This window comes from Streptopelia decaocto, assembly GCF_964273445.1.
Source record: "Streptopelia decaocto genome assembly, chromosome: 15".
Classification (NCBI taxonomy): Eukaryota; Metazoa; Chordata; class Aves; order Columbiformes; family Columbidae; genus Streptopelia; species Streptopelia decaocto.
Window position 1 is genome coordinate 12,319,912 of NC_138670.1, and position 21,007 is coordinate 12,340,918.

Below are 21,007 nucleotides of genomic sequence, written 5' to 3' on the forward strand. Positions count from 1 at the left end.
CTACATCAGGGACAATAGGGTTGTTTTTTTTTTAATTACCTGCCATGCTCACATTTTTATAAAATCATTCATCAGTCGCACACACACAACTAAAAGCATTGTTTCTCCTGACTCAATGGCTCAATTAATCTTCCTGTGCTCTCCAGCAGCCCCGGGCTGCAGCCCAAACCTGGGCACCGGTGTAAGCCCCAGGAGCACATCCAATCACGTTTATGGATGCTCCATGGAAAACACCTTCAAAAGAGGTGACAGCTGAAGAGTGGGAACAAACTGATGGCAGGGACTTGGGGAAACTGAAGCGTGGGGAGATGCTGTGAACAGCACAAGGCCACCTGGCAGCCTAGCCACAGGTACTGGGGCAGACCTGGACCTTTCCAGTCTTGGCCTAGGGCTCTGCTGTGGAGCCACAGCTCCTACAAGAACCTCTCTGCCAATGGCCCGTGGGGGAGACATTTGGGCCATGATAAGCCAAAAGGTCCAAATTACACTCCATTCCTACACCCCTAGGAGATTTGGTGGGGAGAGGGACTCCCCATCACTAGGTGTCATCTGGCCATGAAATCCAAATCTGAGTTCAGCCCTGATCCATCTGCTACTTGTCAGGAGATTCCTCATTCCCATTTCCCCGCTCCTTGCAAAGAGGGTGTTTGGAGGTTTAGACACGCACTGGAGACAAGTGCTCCTCAAGTAGCTAAGGAGTTGGTGAGGAAAAGAGAAATATGGACAGGAGTTTCACCTCGCTGGTGCCAGCATGGCCCTGGACAGTGGTGTGTGATGTCCCTGGAGGCTGTGAAAGGAGAAACGGGCAATATACCCCCAAAGAAGTGAGAAAGCCCTTCATGAGCATCTCCACATTAGTGGAGAATGAACCAGCTTGGGAGAAGATAGTATATGCAACATCTGGTATTCACCTGGATGCACAGCTTTTGGTGGTCTCATGAGGTGTTTAAAAGGCTGCCTGTTTCTCCAAATGTCCTTCTTGGTGGCTAAAGCCTCCAGTGGCCTGAGATCCAGGCTCACAACCCATCAGTTTGCACACATCCATACGGCAGCACCATCAAACAACCCAACCGCCCAAAAGCAGGACCAGCCCCAAACCCTTCACGGCTTTTCAGAGCCCACTGGTGCTTACTTTGCTAACTTCTTAAAGCCAATGGCCCTCTTCTTGGTGGGTGTTCCATTGACCCCTTTCCAGACGTGGGTGTTCCAAGGGTCCGGCTAGGAGAGAAAACAGCAGCAGCAGCTGATGGGCTTTGCTCAGAGCTTTGAGAAATGCCCTACGGCAGCATGGAGTGTTGAATTCCTCAAGTCATGAAGGGGAGGACTAGCTGGCCTCTTCTGCATCTTCTCTATAGGTCCCTGGTCTATGAGCCCCATGGGTTTCTTGGGGAAGCTGGGCAATGGAGTATGCACAGAAAAAATGGCAATACAATAGAATTATAGAACTACAGAATCGTTTTGGTTGGAGACACCCTCAAGCTCATCAAGTCCAACCATTCCCCCACCCCTGGCACGGCCCCATGTCTTGAGAACCTCATCTGCGTCTGCCCAACCCTCCAGGGATGGTGACTCCAGCACTGCCCTGGGCAGCCTGTTCCAATGCCCCACAGCCCTTTGGCGAAGAAATTGTTCCCACATCCAACCTCAACCTCCCCTGGTGCAACTTGAGGCCGTGTCCTCTGCTCCTGGTGCTTGTTCCTGGGGAGCAGAGCCCGACCCCCCCTGGCTCCAAGCTCCTTTCAGGCAGTTCAGAGATCAGAAGGTCTCCCCTCAGCTCCTGTTCTCCAGCTGAACCCCCAGGTCCCTCAGCCGCTCCCATCACACTTGTGCTCCAGCCCCTCACCAGCTCCGTTCCCTTCTCTCAACTCTATAATAAAACCTTTCTGGCTTGTAACAGCATCTGGCCAAATGCTTTCTCACCTCTGAGATGAGTATTAATGTGCCACAGGCAAAAAGAAAGCAGGCAATGCCAGAAGGGAGGAAGCAATAAAAACAAATCTTTCCCTCTCCCGACCCACAGCTTTTTTTATTCCCTGTGGGAAAGGGAGGCAGCTGAAGTAAGGAACAAGCACACAGGAGCTAATTCAGTGCCCTGGCAGGCATCTGTCTGTAATCAGGGCCAGGAACCATCGGGGCTCCTGGTGGGTTGGTTCTAGAAATGAACAGGCTGCTCCTGGTTTGTGATTGTTGCTTAAGGGCTCTTGACTAAAGGTCACATTGTGTGAAAACCACCGGAGCAGGGATGGTTGGCTAATGAGGATGTGTTTGCTTAGAGCTGTTTTTCTCATGGTTTGAAGTGTTAAATACTCCAGCACCAGCATTGCAAAGTCGCTGCTTGGCCTGCTGAGCAGGAGTCCCCCCATCAAACTGTTGGATCCCCAAGCTGGCAGGAGCTATCCACTCAAACCAGCAGGCTGGAGAGGGGAGGGGTATGGTGACCACCAGTTCATATCCTCACCAAGCCATCAAAACGCAAAATTAGGTGCTTCCAAAGGGAGGGGAATCTGGTTAATTCTGCTTCCAAGGTTAAAAGCTGGGGCCTCAGGCATCCCATGTCCCCATGGAGGGGCAAGAAGCCATGGTCCTGGGAAACAGTACAATATCCAGGGGGTTATTACCCCACAGAAGGGGGAAACACCGATTAGGCTTGTACATGGTCTTTATTGCCTTGAGGGCAGCTTGTTGATGGGACTAGATGACAGAATCACAGGATCATTTTGGTTGGAAAAGCCCCTCAAGATCATCGAGTCCAACCATAACCCACCCTGGCACTGCCCCATGTCCTGAGAACCTCATCTCTGTCTGTCCAACCCTCCAGGGATGGTGACTCCAGCACTGCCCTGGGCAGCCTGTTCCAATGCCCAACAGCCCTTTGGGGAAGAAATTGTTCCCACATCCAACCTCAACCTCCCCTGGTGCAACCTGAGGCCGTTTCCTCTCGCCTTATCACTTGCTACTCGGGAGAAGAGACCAACACCTTTCATGCTCCAACCTCCTTTCACAGGCAGTTGCAGAGAGCAAGAAGGTCTCCCCTCAGCTCCTGTTCTCCAGAATAAACCACCCCAGCTCCCTCAGCCGCTCCCCAGCACACTTGTGCTCCATGATGTCCCTCCCCTTCCTGTGTACACTGACCTCCTGCTCCCACCCTGCTCTTGGCTCTACCTCTGGGCACCCAGCACTGCTAGAATGTACCTGGTACTCAAAGGAGGGTGTGAGACGGTAGTTGAGCATTTCCTGATGGAAAACTGGGGTGATGCTGCCGGACATTGGTGGGACAATCCACACCCAGTCGGCAGGACAACCTCCACGGCATCGGTACTCGTTCTCCATGTGCTTGATGAAGGACTCGGTGGCTGAGTGGTGATCCACAATGGTCACCTTGTCACACTGTTGGAGGGAGAAGAGAGCAGAGCCAACAACTGTGGGTTAATACTCCCCAGAAAGTGAAAGCCAAAATTCTATATTTGCAGTTGTTTGACCCAAATATGCCACATTCTTGTAGTCTTACAGGACTGTGCCTTTGGAGATGACACTGACTGCTGACCCTTGTCTTCCGAAGGAGCACAGTCACTGAGCAACGCTATTTTCCAGGGCTGAGATGCTGCCCTTGTCTTTCATGAGTAGATACGCTATGGGATGGCTGTTTTTCCTGTTATTTGTCATGGGCCAAGTAAATACTGCGATGGCGTGGACGGGATGGAGCACGCCCTGCTCAGCCCCTTGGGGAACTCTTTCATGGCTTGCACAACTCCAGGAGCATCTCTGAGCCAGCTCTGGGAAGAACTCCCACCCTTTACAGTTGTGTTGCCAAGAACGAGTTCTGCTACTCCAACTTTAAGTGCAGGTCGAGGGAGAACCTGGGCTGATTCTTGCCTCATGGATGGGACAGAAGTGCTGGATCTCGCCCCCTTGGGACACTCCCTCTGGACCAGCAGAGCTCAGGCACTTGTAGTGATGGCTTCACAACATCCAGGGCACAGAGATTATTAAATTTCACTGCAGGCTCCTGGAATGACCCAAAACTAGGAGGATGCAGCCCAATTTCAGTTGAGTGTAGCAGCTGCTGCCATTGTCCTTGGGCAGATGTCTCCATACTCATTCCATCCAGTGCTTGCATCCCTCAAGCCTGACCCAAACACAACAGAGTCCTACTATGCAGGTACCTGGAAGCTGTACAACACAGCAATGTTGATCTCCACCAGGGCCTGATCCTTCCACAGCGAGGAGGTTTTCCTCATATCCAGATTCATTTTCTTGGCCACTTGCTGTAACAAAACATGGTAGAAAGCGAACACATGTAATGGCCGAGAACCAAGGACTGAAGATCTCTGCCTGGGGAGTGGAACCCAAAGGAGGTTGAGGCTGACACAAGGCAGCTGCAGGGCAGGGCAGCATAACTGGCTGATGTTTTCCCTTCCTTCGAGAGATGTGGACCTGCTCTTTCCTCTCCTTGAGAGAGGCATGGCCAGTTTGGTCTCCCTTCCTTCCCCAGGCACAGGAAGATGACTAAATGCTGCTGAAAAGGGCCATTGAGAATGGTTTCTCTTTCTGAGAGTAGAAATCATAGAATCACAGTTGCTGGGAGAGACCCTCAAGCTCATCAAACTCAACTGTTCCCCCACCCCCGGCACTGCCCCATGTCCTGAGAACCTCATCTCCGTCTGTCCAACCCTCCAGGGATGGTGACTCCAGCACTGCCCTGGGCAGCCTGTTCCAATGCCCCACAGCCCTTTGGGGAAGAAATTGTTCCCCACATCCAACCTCAACCTCCCCTGGCGCAACTTGAGGCCGTTTCCTCTGCTCCTGGCGCTTGTTCCTGGGGAGCAGAGCCCGACCCCCCTGGCTCCAAGCTCCTTTCAGGCAGTTCAGAGATCAGAAGGTCTCCCCTCAGCTCCTGCTCTCCAGCTGAACCCCCCAGGTCCCTCAGCCGCTCCCATCACACTTGTGCTCCAGCCCCTCACCAGCTCCGTTCCCTTCTCTCAACTCGCTCCAGCTCCTCAAGGCCTTTCTTGGCATGAGGGGCCCAAAACTGCCCCCAGGATGCGAGGCTGCTGATCCATGTGCTGGGAAGAACAGACCCTTGCACCCCTTCCCATGCCAGACCTCCCGCTGCTCCTAAACTCTGTTCTTTCTCAACCCGTTTCTTCTACTTGGAGACCTTCCCCCAGATGCTACCACAGATGGGCACATACACGCACACACACTCACTCTCACCCCGCTGGTTTTCAGGCACCTGGGTAGGGATGCAGCTCCTCCACATAACACAACACGTCCCTTGGCAGGGCAGAAGAGCTCCCTTGATGGGTGCAGATCCCCTGCACCAACACCTCCCCATGACCTGGCTTTGTCCTGACTCACTGTGTCCCCAAGTGTGGGGAGTCCCTGAGCCATGGGAGAGCACTCCAGAGGGACCCTGTGGGCTCAGGTGTCCCAGGTGTCTCAGCCACCTCTCAGCCCCACCACATCTTAGCACTTGACCTCAGTCAAGCACATGACCCTCTGAGCCATAAGATGCTTTGAGAATCCTATGGGGAGCTCAATAGACATCACACTCGCTGTGTTAGATACCAGCTGGCTCCATGGGACACAAAGAAACTTGCCAGCCCATCACACCCTGACCATGTGGCTCCAGGAGAATGGAACCGCCCTGTCTTAGAGACACTTGGATGTCCTGCACTCTCCCACTCAAGGCAACACTCTGCCAGTGTCCTGCCTGTTCCCCAGTACCTTCACACACACCTGTGGCCCCTTAGGAGCTCCTGGCACCCTCAAGGAGGGGAATTACCTCCAGTATGTTGTAGCGAGAGTTGTCACAGTAGTCCCGGACCCCAATTTCTGTGCCCATGTACCAGCCGCTGAAGGGGCAGGCGGAAAACTCCAAGCCACCGATCTCGAGGAGCATGTTGGAAACCGCTGGCAGACTGTACCACTTCAGGCCCAGGTCCTTAAACCATTCAAACCTGCCGGGACATGAGAGGGTGAGGCGACCAGCTAGACCTCCCCTGGCCAATGCAGGCAGGGGAATGGAGGACGTTACTTTGCTACCAGCCACCAGGCTGAGAGACATGTGAGCAGAGTAGATCCTGGAGGCAACATCTCCCTCAGCAGCTGTTTATGGGGAAAAAGCAATAGATCGGGAGTGGTACAGAGTGGCCTAAGTTCTGAGAGACTTCAAGGAAAGGAAAAACATCCCTGAGACAAAGGATGTGACTTTTTTCCACCTCCAGGCTCTGCCAACTTTGTATCAGAGATGGGAGAGGAACTGAAAGAGGGTCTTGACTAAAGCACCCAAGCCACAGCAAAGAAAAGCCAAGGACACAAGGTGACTTAGTGTGAAACCAGAGGAGCTGAGTCCCGCTGATCCCCTCCGGCAGTTTTAGGGCTTATTCTGACTTACTTGGGATGGCGGATGGGCACTTCCAGCACAAGCTCTGGAGGGATCTCAAAGAGCTCTGGGTCATTGCCGTTGGCTTGGAGGAGCAGAGGCAGGACATCGAAGCGCCCGTACGGAGCCTTCCAGCCTTGCTGAATGCAGATCTACAGGCAAAACAAAAGTGGGGTTTAGACATTCCAGCAAATCATCTGCTCTTCAAGCATTCTGGGCAGGGACTTGCACAGCGCTGAGCAGTGGCTTCTAACAGCATCTCTGCTCAGCCCTTACAGCCAAGTGATAACTTCCATCCAAGGGATCTACAACACAGGGCTGCCTGTCACAGCCAAGCCAGGACCATGTGAGGGGTATATGGGCTGAAAATGAACCTAGAATCATAGAATCATTTTGGTTGGAAAAAACCTTTCAGATCATTGTGTCCAACTATTAGCCCAGCACTGTCAAGTCCACCTCTAAACCATGTCCCTAAGTACCTCATCTCTACGTCTTTTAGACCCCTCCAGGGATGGTGACTCCACCACTGCCCTGGGCAGCCAAACTGATCCCCAGGTAGGATCAGAGCTCTGAAAAAGCTGTTTACCCTATTTGTGCCCATCATGGTGAAGGAGAAAACGGGTAAGAAAAGCAGGGGAGTTTGGAAAGAGCTGATCAGAGCACTGGTGCTGTGTGTGCAGTGCCATGAGGCAAAAGGCAAATCTCATTCCTGATGCTCAATGGCCCAGGTCAGCAGTGGGCACCATGTCCTCCTCTGTCAGCACCACCAGCCAATCCCTTCTCAGCAAAAAGCAAAAGGAGATAAGAGTCTTTCAGTGCAGCTATGGCCAGCTGTGCACAACTGGAAAAAGCTTTTATTCCTGGGAAAATATCCAAAGGTGAGACAAATCCAGCCCCACTTCATGGTGCTTCAGTAGGTGTGATAAACCCTGCTTGGCCCAGCATGTTCCTCACTCCTGGGATGGTCACAGAATCATAGAATCACAGAATGGTTTGGGTTGAAGGGACCTTCCAAGGTCATCCATCCAACCCCTGCCATGACAGGGACATCTGCACCAGCTCAGGTTGCTCAGAGCCCCGTCCAGCCTGGCCCTCTCTGGCCAACCTGGGCCAGGCTCTCACCACCCTCAAGGGCAACAATTTCTTCCTCATGTCCGGCCTGAATCTCCCTCTTTTAGTTTCAAACCATCACCCCTTGTCCTATTGCAACAGGCCCTGCTCAAATGTCTGTCCCCATCTTTCTCATTGGTCCATTTTAAGTACAGACAGGGCACAATAAGGTCTCCCTGGAACTTCTCCAGGCTGAACATCCCAACTCTCTCAGCTTGGTCAGACCTTCTCCACACCCCCACCAGCCCCATGCCCATGGTGCCCAGGAAGGTGCTTCAGCTGGTACCTCTGTCAGCTCCACGTTTGCAGGGTCTCCCAGGATGGTGCCGTCGGGCTGTTTGTAGCCGGCGTAGCGGATGAGCTGGGTGTTCCAGATGCGGAAATCGTGCTTGCTGTCTGTCCGCTGTGGGAAGATAGTGATAGCAGATCTGGAAGGAAGATGTAGGGCTGGTGAACGCTGAGGACATTGCAGTGGCACAGGACAAGGGTCATCAGAGCAAGGAGAAATACTGGGACCACCACGACACCTTCCCCTGATATCAGGTCCCTCTAACGATCCCTGGGGCAGGTACTGGCTACAACCATCTCCTTAGTCAATGTCAGCAAGGCCCTGAGCTGGGTTCCCACACATACAGAGTCCTTCGGATATTAACCGTGTGGCTCACCTGAGGTTGCCTTTGTTGGTGGCATATTTGATGTGGTTGCAGATATAATTGAACATCCCATGGGCTGTGGTGCAGTCCCGGGCATCGAACACCTGAAAGAGTGAAAGTAATTGTGGTAACGCTACAAGATGCTCCAGCTCCTAGGGCAGAGCCAAGCAGAAGAAACACAGCACAGGGAAAGCTCTAGAGGCTTTCTCTGTCTTTACAACATGTGGATGTCTAATTCAGCTGCCCCTTCTGCTTTGGAAAAGTGAGTCATCTGCTGCTCCAGCAAAACCTCCTCAGTGCAGTGCTCTCAACCTGTTGCTATTCCTGACTTATCCACCAACAGTTCTGGTTTCTGCTCTTCATCTCTTGTAGACCAAAACTTGAAGCTCAGTCAGGCCTGAGATCCACTGAGAGGATGGGTTTGGGTTGGAAGGGACCTTCAAAGCTCATCTAGTCCAACCCCCTGCCACAAGCAGGGACATCTTCAACCAAACCAGGAGCCCTGTCCAACCTGATCTTGAGTGTTTCCAGGAATGGGACATCTACAAAAGGATGGGGAAACCAAGAAAGAGGGTCAACAGGAGGCTTGAAGGCAACTTCTTGCAGAAATGGCTCCTCCCAGGGTTCAGATATGCCAAAACAAACAGTGGAAGAGACGAACTGAAGGCTGCGCTGGGAGTGAAGGAGACCCAGCCTCAGGCAGTACCAAACCCTGTGTGAAGCAGCCACAAGAACTGCTCAGCAGAACCTGAGCTGTACTCCAGGTTACAGAGAGTGGCATCATCTCCATACCAAGGGATTCCATCAGAGATCACCAATTTAGATCCTACCTTACGCTTTCAGCTACTCAGAAGGGCACTGAGCCAAAGCTTCTCCTGCCGTCACATCTCTGTACCAAGGATGAGTGTGTCCTGCTGCCTCTCTTCAGGCAGAACAACAGTTTTGGAAGCAGCATGTAAGATATTGGAGCAGTATCTGATTTTGGAAAATCTCCAGAGCGTCACATTCTAGTTGGCCCCATTTCAGACACAGACACCTCAGCTACACCAACCCCACAGCTGCTTTTCCAGACTCCCCAGCCTGTGCACCCCCCAAGCTGTCAAGGAGAAGGTACCTGATGCGGGCTGAACAGCCCCAACCGTACCTCTGCTGGGCTTCCCTGGGTATTGGAAGAGCAAGATTTGCTCCTCTAGAACTTCAGTGCATCCTTGGCCAGGCAACCTGCCAGCTGTGCTGGTGCTCACCTGCAGCTTGGACCACTGGATCCTGCCCACGCAGCGGGCTGCGTTTCTCCAGGCGTGCTTGGCTCCGTAGATCAGCTCTGTGTCCCGCAGCTGGTAGGTGTCAGTGGCTTCAATCTCCTTGGTCACTTCCTCCAGCCTTTCCATGTGGGCTTTGGAGCCAGATCTGCATGTGTGGGGAACAGAGGAGGTGTCAGTCAGCAACCCAGGTGGAGGGCAGGGAATCCTGCTGCTTACACCTGGGCACGAGTTCTTTCTTTCTTGAGCACAGAACAGATGACCAAACTCAAATGGGAGAGGTCAGGAATTTGCACGGAGGTACATAAAAAATGCTGGGAATGAAACTCTCCTGAAGAAGCAGCTGAATGTGGAGGAGCACAGGCTCACCCTGCTTTGACTCCCCGGTGTGAAGGATCAGATCATATGGAACATTGAATCAGAGAATCATTTAGGTTGGAATTGACCCTCAAGATCATGGAGTCCAAGTGTTCCCCCACCCCTGGCACTGCCCCATGTCCTGAGAACCTCATCTCCGTCTGTCCAACCCTCCAGGGATGGTGACTCCAGCACTGCCCTGGGCAGCCTGTTCCAATGCCCCACAGCCCTTTGGGGAAGAAATTGTTCCCACATCCAACCTCAACCTCTCCTGGCACAACTTATGGCCATTACCTATCATCCTATCACTTGCTACTTGGGAGAAGACCAACACCCTCCATGCTACAGCCTCCTCAACATCTCCTACAACATTTCAGCATAAGCAGCAGCCAGGGCCTGCGACCTTCTCCAGCCAATACTTACCTCTTTATGGAGGAGTAGTACTGGTCAATGAAGTCCTTAGCCAAGAGGAGCACCTCTTCTTTTGTCCTGGTATCTTCTGGCTTGCGGACATGCTGGCTGGGGGTCATTACTGAGCCCATGCATATCTGCTCAGTGCACGCGGTGGACTGAGGAGACAGAAGGAGACACACGTGTCTTGGGTTACTGCAGTGCTTTTGGTTACATGAGCTGGGCTGGGGGAAGTCAATAATTAGCCATGCAGAAGTCAGTGGCATCTTTGAGAAACAAGGATATTTCCAGCTTAGCTGTTTTCATACCTATGGGTAACATGTAAGACAGCTCAAGCGTGTGCTGTCATCTCTCGTCCCCCCCGATACGGACAATTGGGGCTCATGATATTCTTGCCCCAGGTTGGCATGAAGTCATGTGCTTTTCCTGATTTATCCCAGATGGGCTCCCCTCTCACCCAGCTTATTGCACCAGATGTTTGAAATTCAGCCACCACCAGAGACAAGAAGCCTGGCCTAAAATCATCCAGTTCTGCATTCCCAGGTGACGCCACCTTGGAAACACCGTGTGATCCACTCCATTGTGCTCAGACAACTTTTGGCCAGACCTATCAAGTCTACTCACCATCGCCGTCTTGAGGTGCAGCGTGTCGTGAAGCACGGAGCCTGTCTCCCAGTTCTTGATTTTGAAAAACCGCGGGCATTTGGAAGGACTTCCATTCACTGTGTTCTTAGTCGGGGACTGCCGCCCAGATGGCGGTGGCTGGACAAGAACCAGGCACGAGGTTAGTATTTGTCAATGAGATACAGGAAAAGGGCCACAAAACAACAAGCAGCATCTTGTATTAGTGGATGCCTATGCTTAAATCCTAGTGATAATATGTTAAGACAAGGTATATGATCCAAATATTGGCATCCTACAGTGGAGCGACCAACTCTCAATGCAACTGAGAAGTCACCTCTGTTTACAGAAGAGCCAAACCTGTAGACTGAGAGTTAAAAAACAGAGAAACGACTTAGGAGAACATCATGTTCAAGTTTCCCAGTGGAAGATTTACCTCTCTAAAATGTATTAGATTTTTTTTTAAGGAGCTTCACCTGCTCAGATTTTACACGTGCCAAACTCTGCCTCACTAGTACGAGCACTATGAGATAGACCTAACAGCCCATCATTCCTCTGAGCAAGCCAACAGCACATCTCCTTTGATATCAATGCTGCAAGATTGTAGGAATAAGGATGGATAAATTATGCAAGTGGGAGGGTTGCTGAATTATGCATAGTTGGGTACTTTAATCTCAGCTCTGAATCTCTGCATCACGGTGTGCTCATCCAGCACATCTTGAGTTATAAGCCAGCGTAAAGAGGAGGCTCAGCCAGTAGAGAGCTTGTCAGGAGAAGAGCTGGCTGCAAGAGCTTGTGTTTGCACATTTTCAGATAATATCTTTTATTTCTACTGTGACCCTTATTTACCCCAAGCACTTAAAGAGCAATTAGTGTCTGCCAGCATGTCAGGGGACAGCGAGATCTGCAGTGCTGCTGGGAAGCAGAGACAATTCTTTTAGAATCAGATGTTACAGTAGGGTGGAATTAGTCACCGCAATCACTACAGTGTTGCTGCAGGTTTCAAGGGGAGACTTGATCCCATACCAGAGTGTCCTGTCAAAGCCTCCATCACTTAGAGGCTTACAGGTCCGCAAAGAAAATCTGGGCTTGGACCAACTTTTGATACGGTCTTCCTACGTGAATCCTGGAGCTCATGTCCCTTTCTAATCCACCTGCAAGGTTTTTAAAGATGGCACCGACTTCAGCAGAGCTGTGCAGTGTCTCACTCTGCTTTTTGGTGGTTCTGGGCTCACGTCCCAGCTGCAGCACAAATCCAGCATCGCAGCCCAAAGAACCAACTGAAGAAGAACCAGCACACAGTGGAAGAAGGTCTTGTTCCAGAACAAGCACTTTTGCTAATGAGCAAACCCGGGGGGGGAAAACAACAGGGGCCACTAGGATGACAAAAGCAGATGAGGCTCCAGATCTAACTAGTTCTTTGTTTTTCTGAAGCAGAGGGAGATTGATGCCTGATTAATTGCAAGACTGATGCCCCTCCAGGCACCGCTCCATTGCTCTGGTGGCAATGTTGGCCACATTTTTTGCCCAGTCCTTGTTTTTACCATATACTCCACACTTTTTTCCCCTGGAAAACAGAGATTTTGCTGTCAAGCAGCCTGAGGCTCACAGTGTAACATCACACGCTAAAACAGATGCTGGGAACAGAGAGGATGGAGTGGGAGAGGTTTATATTGTGACCCCTTTGTAGGACCCTCTTTGGTCCTCACAGTTTCCAAAAACCACTCTCTGCACACCACAGGCTGTGCTGTCACGGGTCACTGTGACATTCCTCATGTCACAAGTCCTGTGATCTTCCCAAGGAGTGCTTTGAAGTCCCTGGAGCCAGATGACCACACAGTGGATCTCAGCTTCTCCTTTCCAGACTGCAGAAAACAAATATAAGACTTCAGACAGAGCTGAAAACCAGTAGGAAATAAAAAAGGACCTCCTAGATGTAGTCCTGGAATATCATTAAGTCGGTTTTGTTTTTTGTTTTGGGGAATCTGACCTGAATTATGGCACTGGAAGTAACTGGTCATTTAATTCTGCTTGCTTTACCCTTTTAAGAGAATTAAACCATTCCTGAGGCACCAACAGCATCCTGTGCTCTCTGAACCAACCTGGGCCACCGTTAGGATGGAAGGGGATAATTTGCCACTTTTCTCCTGAACATGATTACTCAGAGCAGCTCCATGAGACTGGTAAAATATAACTGCAGACTGCTGCTCAAAAACGCAAACAAAACCAACCCTCACCTGTACCTCCGCCTGCCAGGCAGCAGACACCAAGCAGAGTGTGTTGGATGTATCCAGCACCAGGTTTTTGTTCTGATTTAGTTTTAATTTGCTGATGGGGCTTTGGTGCAGCTTAGGAGATGTGTGGCTAAACCACATCTTGCAAGAGCAGATCTGGCCAAGAGCCTGTTATGAATCCAGATCTAGCAATGACCCCATCTTTGGAGCGAGCAAGCTCATGGTCCAAGCTGGTGGACATCAGTTGCTTAACCTCTGCCTGCAGATGTTCTACCTTCAACCTCTCTCAAAGCTTCTCCCTTTCCTTTCTGTATTTTCCCTGCAGAACTAGCAGGGTTTGAATCTTTGCCGAAAAAGGGTCACAGTGCAGAGACACAACGAATTCCTGGGATGCCATTGGGGCTGGAGCAGCCGAGGTGACACCACCTACAAGAGAGCGGGGTGCCAGATCTAACAGCAGCTGTGGAGAGAGCAACACCCAGCAGAAACTGGGAAAGAGCTTTGTGTGTGTGTGTGGATGCCTTTCCTGTGCAGCGCAGCTGAAGCCAAATATTACCCCTGCTTCTGTCAGGGAGGTTGCGTGAGATCCTTTCATGCTTTAATTAGGCAGCTGTGATATTAGTGACTCAAGAGTGGGACAAACGGAGAGACAAACGTAGCGGTTGGGGCGCACATGCATTATGCAAACATCTTTTCCAAGGGAGCGCGTTGGCACTTATCGTCAGGCTGCAGCTTGCGAGCTGTCTGCGGCTCGCACAGACGCCGGGCAGAAACACGCCCAGCCCCAGGATGGCGGGGAGCACCTCCCGTGCTGTGGACCCCAGGGGGCTCCATGGCTCCTCAGCTTTCCACCCGCATCCCAGCTGGGTGGCAGGGGTCCCCGTGACCGCAGCGTATGTCACCCTGTGACAGTGGGAGGATGAGGTCTGCAGCATTAGCCCTGGTTGTGGATATATTGGCACGCTGGCATTTCCTTCCAGACTGCATTAACCCTTCTAGCTGAAAGCGTGTTTTTCGCTTTTATAAAGCTGTAAATCATTCTTACAAGTGCAGAGCTGATATGACTCTCCCTGGTAGCTACACGGATGCAAAATCCACTGGTTACCCTGGACCTCCTGACAAATCCACCTGTATGGACTGAAATGCAACTTGCATAGGATCTGGGTTGGGGTGAACATAGCAACTTTCTGTGGGTCAGGTTTAGGGTCAGGGGACTGGGCTCCCGGTGAACAAGCAAAGCACACTGCCTGATTTTGCAAATAGAAGAGGGGTAGGGATCAATGACTAACGGGTCTTTTAGCACCTTATTACAAGCCTCAGTGAGAATTCCCCACCTGGGCAAGTGAATCCACCAAATCCTGCTTTAAAGAACAACGTTTATAGAAAGCTTGCACTTGTCTTGACTTGCCCCTTGTTAACAGTATTTATTGCAGCTTGCAAGAAGTTCGGTTGCTTGACAGCCTGGGGAACGGCTGCAGGGAGCATGGGGGAAAACCAAACTGCCTCCAGAAGAGCAGGCATACCAGTCTGGGGATAAGAAGGATCAAAAGAAAGCTGCACATCTAGTGAAAAAGAAAAAAAAATTAAAGAGTTTAATATCAGCTTAAGACTGGGGGTTTTGGCAGCCTTAACACGGCGAGAAATTAAGCTCTGAACACTGAAGGTTATAAAGTGCTTGTAGACAGACATGTACTTGCAAGGAGCTTAGCAAAGGAGGCAGGGACAGCATCTTTCCAGAGCTGGGGCAAAGGGACCGGAGCTGTGACCTGTCCTTGGGCTCATGATACCTGCCACAGCGAATTAACAGTGCGGTGGGACATGGGGATGCCCGGGGTGCCGATGTAGGACAATACTCAGCATTAGGTTGTCTGTGCTGAGCTGCAGCCAGGCGAGGGGAGGGTGGAAATCATTCCCAACTACATCTAAGCACCCAACCAGGTTGGTTAAAACCTGGTCAGGAGCTTCTCAGCCACCCCGTGTGTGCATCAGCACCCACACAGTGGGTGTCGTGTGTCCCATGAGCCTCCGACACTGTGCATGCTGAAAACATGCACACAGGCATCGTTCGTTCTGTTCAGGAGTCCCAGGAGTTAAGAGTTAAGCCACTGGAGCCAAGACCATGTCACCTCCATGGGCATGAAGGGACCACGTCACCTTGTGTGACCTCACCCCTTACTTCTGGCTTTGCATCTTGCAAAATGCCCATGAAATGGGAAAACATCCCCTGGCAGAGCTGTGGGAGGTGATGCTGGACACTGCTGGGTGTCAAGGTCACGGTCAACATCTGGGGGGCAGCCACATCACGAGTGGCACCCACCCTGGGGTGGTCTGCACTTGAGGACATTCCCGAGCTGAGGAAATACTGATTTTCTCCGAATTCTTCATACGACTATTTAATCACTTTTCTGGAAAACAGTCCTCACTACGTCATCTGGAGAAATATAGTGGGACAAGGGGACCAGACAGGCCCCAGACTGGTCCCCCGTGTCCTGCCCTGCTCCTGGTTAATCCCATCAGGGAGATACGTATGCCTGAACAGGCTCATCGGTGCACACGCAGGTCATGTTTTCCCTGGGGTGATCTTTCCGCCCCGTCAGGGTCTGCCTTACATCTCTGGCTTTGCTACTAGGTGGACTTAATCCACTTTTGGCAAGGGAGCCAAGGGAGAATTTATGTCTGTAGAGCGTGAGGAGATGAAAAGGCACCGTACAACATATTATCTGAAGTGCTCTATTGAATTACCGTCATATAAATCTAGAAGAACTTAACGATGCAACTCGGCTTTTTGCCACAAAAAGGGATGATGATCCCAAGGGAGGTTTCATAGTCCTGGTCCCTGGCTGTGCTCCCGTCCCGTTCTGGCCCCTTGGGTGACAAGCATCGTTCTCCAGTGACCTACAACCTGCCTGAACCACGGGGAATTCAGCTTCTGGACCAAATGGGCTCTACGTCCCATTACCTCTTGGGATCAAAGGTCTTCAGGGTAGTTCTTGCAGGTTCTTCATGGTGTGAGAACCCACCAGGATGGGTCATGTCCCCCAAAGCCCCTTCCCACCCAAAGCAGCACAAGACATGGGCTCTTACCTGGTCTGCTTCAGAGTAGGGGTTGTTCAGGACCATGGGCACGTTGCTCTTCCCCCACAGGTCACCGAGGACACGGTCATTCTCCATCCGGGCCGGTAAGGCTTTCTGTGGCTTGTTTTCCCCTTCCCTGAAACTAAAGGGTTAAAAACAATTTGGGTGAATGGGCTGGGGGGTGGCTGGGTGGTGGGACCAGGTCCCACATCGATGGCTCTGGGACCTGCTCCAGCTGCTTCCCGCAGGAGCGAAAACTCACACATCACCCGTGGGAGGGAGGAAACACATTGCCTCCACCAAGGCAATGAATCACCGCGGCGAGGACAACCCAAACACAATGGAAATTTCACCACCCGAGTGAGTGCGGTGCCTGCAAAACAGCGGGAAAGCCCCACACTGGCTCTAGTGGGGTCACACACCGGACCCTCTGCACCCCAAAACCCAAACTGGAGCCCCGTGAAAGCAAGCACGGAGCTGCGGGAAGGAGACCCGCATGCACTTCCAGCTGCAAAACCCCGTTGCAAAACCTCATAGCAAAATCTGATAGCAAAACCAGCTGGGTTTGCAGAGCAGCTTGGTGTTTATGAGCTGAAGAGAGGGGAAAAAAAAAGCCAAGAAAAAATAGGTGGCTCCCAAGAGGAAGAGACAGCGCTCTCTCCTCTTCCTGACCTTTACTGATGCTGCAAATGCTGGCGAGTGCAAGCGACTTTATTCCAGTGAACTGATGGATTGCCTCCATGGAACCGGGGGTATTGGTAAGACTGAGGATGCCTCAGCGCTATCTCCCCTGGCCTGTGCAGTGAGATGGGTGTAACTCATGGTGCACAGAGTCTACAACGCACGTTTTGTCTGGAGAACATACCACGGGACATCAGTGAGGCTGCTAAATGCCATGCAGGCAGGTGATGGAAAACCACTGCCACACGAGCTCTCACAAAACAGAAAAACAAATGGGGTTTGGAGACGTGACATTCAAAGAAGACGGGCTGAGGCATCTACACCGATGGCATCAACCACCCATGTGGGACCACGTGTGGGATGGAGCTCTGTGGGGCCACAGGATGCAATGGGCTCACGCCCACGTTGCCTTCACCCTTGCTCAACAGCCCATCCAGGCAGCACACCCTGGCAATTGTTTTCCTCCCACTGTCAGTTCTTAAAAGTCTTCCAGATGCCCACTGAAGTCAATAATGAGCTTTCCCACTAATGACAGTGGGCTCTGGGCACCGACCAAAGTAGGACACATGCGCTCAGGGCACAATTCACACCAGCACGGTGCTCTTGACACCATCTCAGGAAGATACAGATGTAAACCAAATGCAGTTTCACAATCCCTCTTGCCCCCCAGCTTGTGTCTTTAGGTATGGCTTAAGGAAAACGCTCCACTTAAAGATGATCTCCCTGTGCTCTAAGCTTTCTGTAGTTTTTCTACCTTTACTGAGCAATGCTCAGCTGCCAAAACATGACACCAGGCTGCTGGACACCTTCCAAACATTGGCTGCCTTGGGGTGAAAGTGGCCAGCTGGGTGTAAGTGAGGGGGTACAAGTGCAATAGGTGCAGTTTTGACTGGGTTTTCTATACCCCCAGGCAAAACAAAAAGAAAAAGCTGGTTTTTTGTGACTTGGCTCCTACGAGTACATGAAAGGGTTTCAATCAGATAAACCACAAGAAACCCCACCCGCTGCACCACACAGCAGCAGCCAAAGACAACAGGTCCTGGGTCTCTGCTACACAGTGGCAGCCACGGCACTCCTGGGGCTGGGAACAATGATGAACTGCACTGTACCTGCTCTGCTCTACGTCAGCCCACCCCAAGTGAAGCGTAGGGTCTCCTGACACCTCCAGCCTAACTTCACCCAGAGAATTCTAGCAGCAAGAGAGAGAATTAGCAGGATGAAAATTCAGCCAGTCTGGCTCTTCTCCCTATATTAAGGCCAGCTATTAAATTCCTTGAAAACACTCATTTCCATGCCTGCACACCCCTGTTCTCTTACCCTGAGCCCCATGAGAGTAGGTCAGTGCAGAGTCACGGAGCACACGGAATGATGAGCACACATGAGCCATCACATGTAGCTTCCAATGTGCTACTCCCTGTGACTGGCCCAAAATCAAGACACAAGCACTAAATCCATAGAATCACGAAATCATTTTGGTTGGAAAAGCCCCTCAAGATCATTGAGTTCAACCATAACCCACACCTGGCACTGCCCCATGTCCTGAGAACCTCATGTCCATCTGTCCAACCCTCCAGGGATGGTGACTCCAGCACTGCCCTGGGCAGCCTGTTCCAATGCCCCACAGCCCTTTGGGGAAGAAATTGTTCCCAGATCCAACCTCAACCTCCCCTGGCGCAACTTGAGGCCGTTTCCTCTGCTCCTGGCGCTTGTTCCTGGGGAGCAGAGCCCGACCCCCCTGACTCCAAGCTCCTTTCAGGCAGTTCAGAGATCAGAAGGTCTCCCCTCAGCTCCTGTTCTCCAGGCAATGGAAGAAGGTGATGGAAGAAATCCCTTGGCTGTACTGGTGCCTGGGGCTCAGCAGAGGGAACCTGCCTCCTGGGACACAGCCTTTGCCTCTCTGCAGACAGGAGCGGCTTGGGCAGACAGACCCCAACGTGCCAGATATCCCACAGGTGCCTCCAAATGACACTGAGCACTCCCCGCAGGCAGCTGGCATGACCCGCCCCTTCCAGGAAGGTGTTTGCGAGCCCATCTAAATGGGCACCTGCCAGCATGAGGGAACCTCGGAGAGAAGTTCATCACTCGGTAGCAGCAGTGGCTGGGAGGCTGCATGCATAATCTCATTGTCTGCACACCAGCAAAGCCATAAATGCCGTTACGTGTGCCAATGGCACGGAAAAAAGACCATATGCTTGAACTAAATCATCACTGTTGCTGGTTACTTTGTCTACTCCACTGGAGCAGGTCCCTGCTCCCATTTACTGGCCCCGAGCATCACTTGACAGCAAGATGTTCCGTCCTGAGGAACAGCAAAGTCCAGGTGGGTGCTAAGGGCTGGATGCTCAGGAGCAAACACTCCACATCCCGTTGCATGTTTGCAACTGGGGCAGAAACGGGTTGTGTATCACTGTTCCCAATGGACTTACAGCTGTGGGAACGAGGCAACGAGGTGCTGCCCTCCCCCTGAGTCTGTGCTCTAAACCCACAGCCGAGTGGAGCTGCAACAAAGCCATTAGACCCAACTCCCGGTTGTATTTCTTGGCGTTGTGCTGCGGTTTGCTCGGTGTGGGGTGAGGAGGGGCTGTGGGTGCGTGTCCCTGCGCAGACCTCTCCCGGATGACGCTGCCCAGAAGTATCCGGCTCTGTCTTTTGGAGAGAAACAGGGAGAGAAAAGCCCATTCAGAGCAGCCGCAGCCTCACCCCAGATGGGGGAAAAAAAATTTAAAGAAATCAATTGCTTCATTTTACAAATATTTCCTGCCCATTTCTTGTAAGTGCCTTGTTTGCGAGCCCAGGCAGGAACAGGGTCTTTTGGGTCAGTTATTTTCCTCTCTTGCCTTGGCTTCCCCAGCCAGCAGCAGTGATGCAGGGTGACCTGCCACGTTCATAGGAGAATGTCACTCGCACGCTCCAGGAGCCTGGCCAGATGGTGAAAACACCGTGCCCGAGCTCAGCTCCAGAGAGCATTTCCAAAAGCACTTTATCAACAGGAGAGCCCGAATGGACATTCACGGGGTGATGGGGGGATGCGGTTCCCCCAAGGGGTGTTTTGAGGCAGGAGCAGCCCCATCCCCAGCTCTGCAGTGGAGTGGGGAGCTTGGGCACTTTGGGGCATTGAACAGGATTTTTTAAATCACCGCTTAGTGTCTTTGAAGAACTGGAAGTGATGCTGCAGGTCTGTCCTCAGAGACACCTGTTTGGCCAGATCCAGGATCCAGAGATCCCTCTCTGACCTGGTCCTCCTGCCAGATCTATTAAATAGTATTAGTGAGATCTCTTGGATCTAACGGAGGTTTTTAGGAAGGGACCCCATCTGAGGGCATCTTTTGTTCTGAAAGCAAGATTTGTTACTTATAAAAAGGAAGAGGGATCCTGCCCTCCCCCACTGGTGCGCAGGCAGAACCTCGGATGCTGCCCCACCTCACAAAGAGCATCTGGCTGCTCAGAGAAATGAGAGGCACCACTGTTTTCTTTTGACTAATTTGATGATGTTGCAGTGCTCAGAGTGATGAAGCAGAAGGGAAGTTGCTGAGACAGCCCTTTGAGAAATTTTTCCAAAAAGAAAGAAGAAAAATAAAAAGAGCAAAAAGAAAGTTTGTCGCTTCGCTTCTTTCAATTTACTTGGCAGAAGAATCTGATTTCCCAGGCGGAGATGAGAGGCACCACTCGCCACCGCAGTCCCCAGGGGCCAATTTGGAAGAACTGATAATGATGCGCAGTCCACACTCCGATGACGGCTCTCGTGTCATGATGCCAATCGGGATAGATTCCTTCCAACCCTTGTCTAGGTGGCTGAAAACCCTACGCTGGTGCTTGGGCTTGTGAGCTTGGGACGCTCACATGTGCACACCTTGCTTACTTTGAGCTTTGGATGAAAAATCCCTTGGTTTTACCTTTTTCCCCCCTCTCCTGGTGTGTCCTTGGAGACGGCAGCAAAGCTCTGCTGTGCATTGCTCCTCCTTCCAGTGCTAGAGGATGGAGTAAATGGCTTTTGCCTCACCTTTCTTTCACCCCATGGAAAACCGGACTCCAGAGGGCATTGCGTCCTCAGAAGTTAATATTTCCTTTCTATCATGATGCTGGAGGATCTCACAAGCTGAATTGTTGGAAGATGTGCTGGCTGCAGACTCCTTGCCTTGAGGGTTAAAGCAAGATCTGGCACAACAGCACACGTTTGGGGGAGAGGTGGGAAAAGAGATGGGGCAGGAGCTACAATTTGCA

The 21,007-nt window shown here is 51.7% G+C and overlaps 1 protein-coding gene across 2 annotated transcripts in view; it reads right to left on the bottom strand.

Annotated features, from left to right (window-relative positions):
* The window catches only part of NOS1 (nitric oxide synthase 1), a gene marked incomplete at both ends in the record, with an annotated part of 41,524 nt that overhangs the window by 14,738 nt on the left and 5,779 nt on the right, over positions 1 to 21,007 (bottom strand). Inside the window, 11 exons of one of the 2 annotated variants that reach the window (XM_082065978.1) lie at positions 1,133 to 1,218; positions 3,193 to 3,387; positions 4,164 to 4,265; positions 5,786 to 5,960; positions 6,398 to 6,537; positions 7,782 to 7,923; positions 8,161 to 8,252; positions 9,393 to 9,555; positions 10,188 to 10,333; positions 10,800 to 10,937; positions 16,115 to 16,241. In XM_082065978.1, the coding sequence (XP_081922104.1) occupies positions 1,133 to 1,218; positions 3,193 to 3,387; positions 4,164 to 4,265; positions 5,786 to 5,960; positions 6,398 to 6,537; positions 7,782 to 7,923; positions 8,161 to 8,252; positions 9,393 to 9,555; positions 10,188 to 10,333; positions 10,800 to 10,937; positions 16,115 to 16,241 (1,506 nt within the window). Of the gene's footprint in view, positions 1 to 1,132; positions 1,219 to 3,192; positions 3,388 to 4,163; positions 4,266 to 5,785; positions 5,961 to 6,397; positions 6,538 to 7,781; positions 7,924 to 8,160; positions 8,253 to 9,392; positions 9,556 to 10,187; positions 10,334 to 10,799; positions 10,938 to 16,114; positions 16,248 to 21,007 lie in introns of both variants that reach the window. The other variant, XM_082065977.1, reaches the window with a different exon arrangement.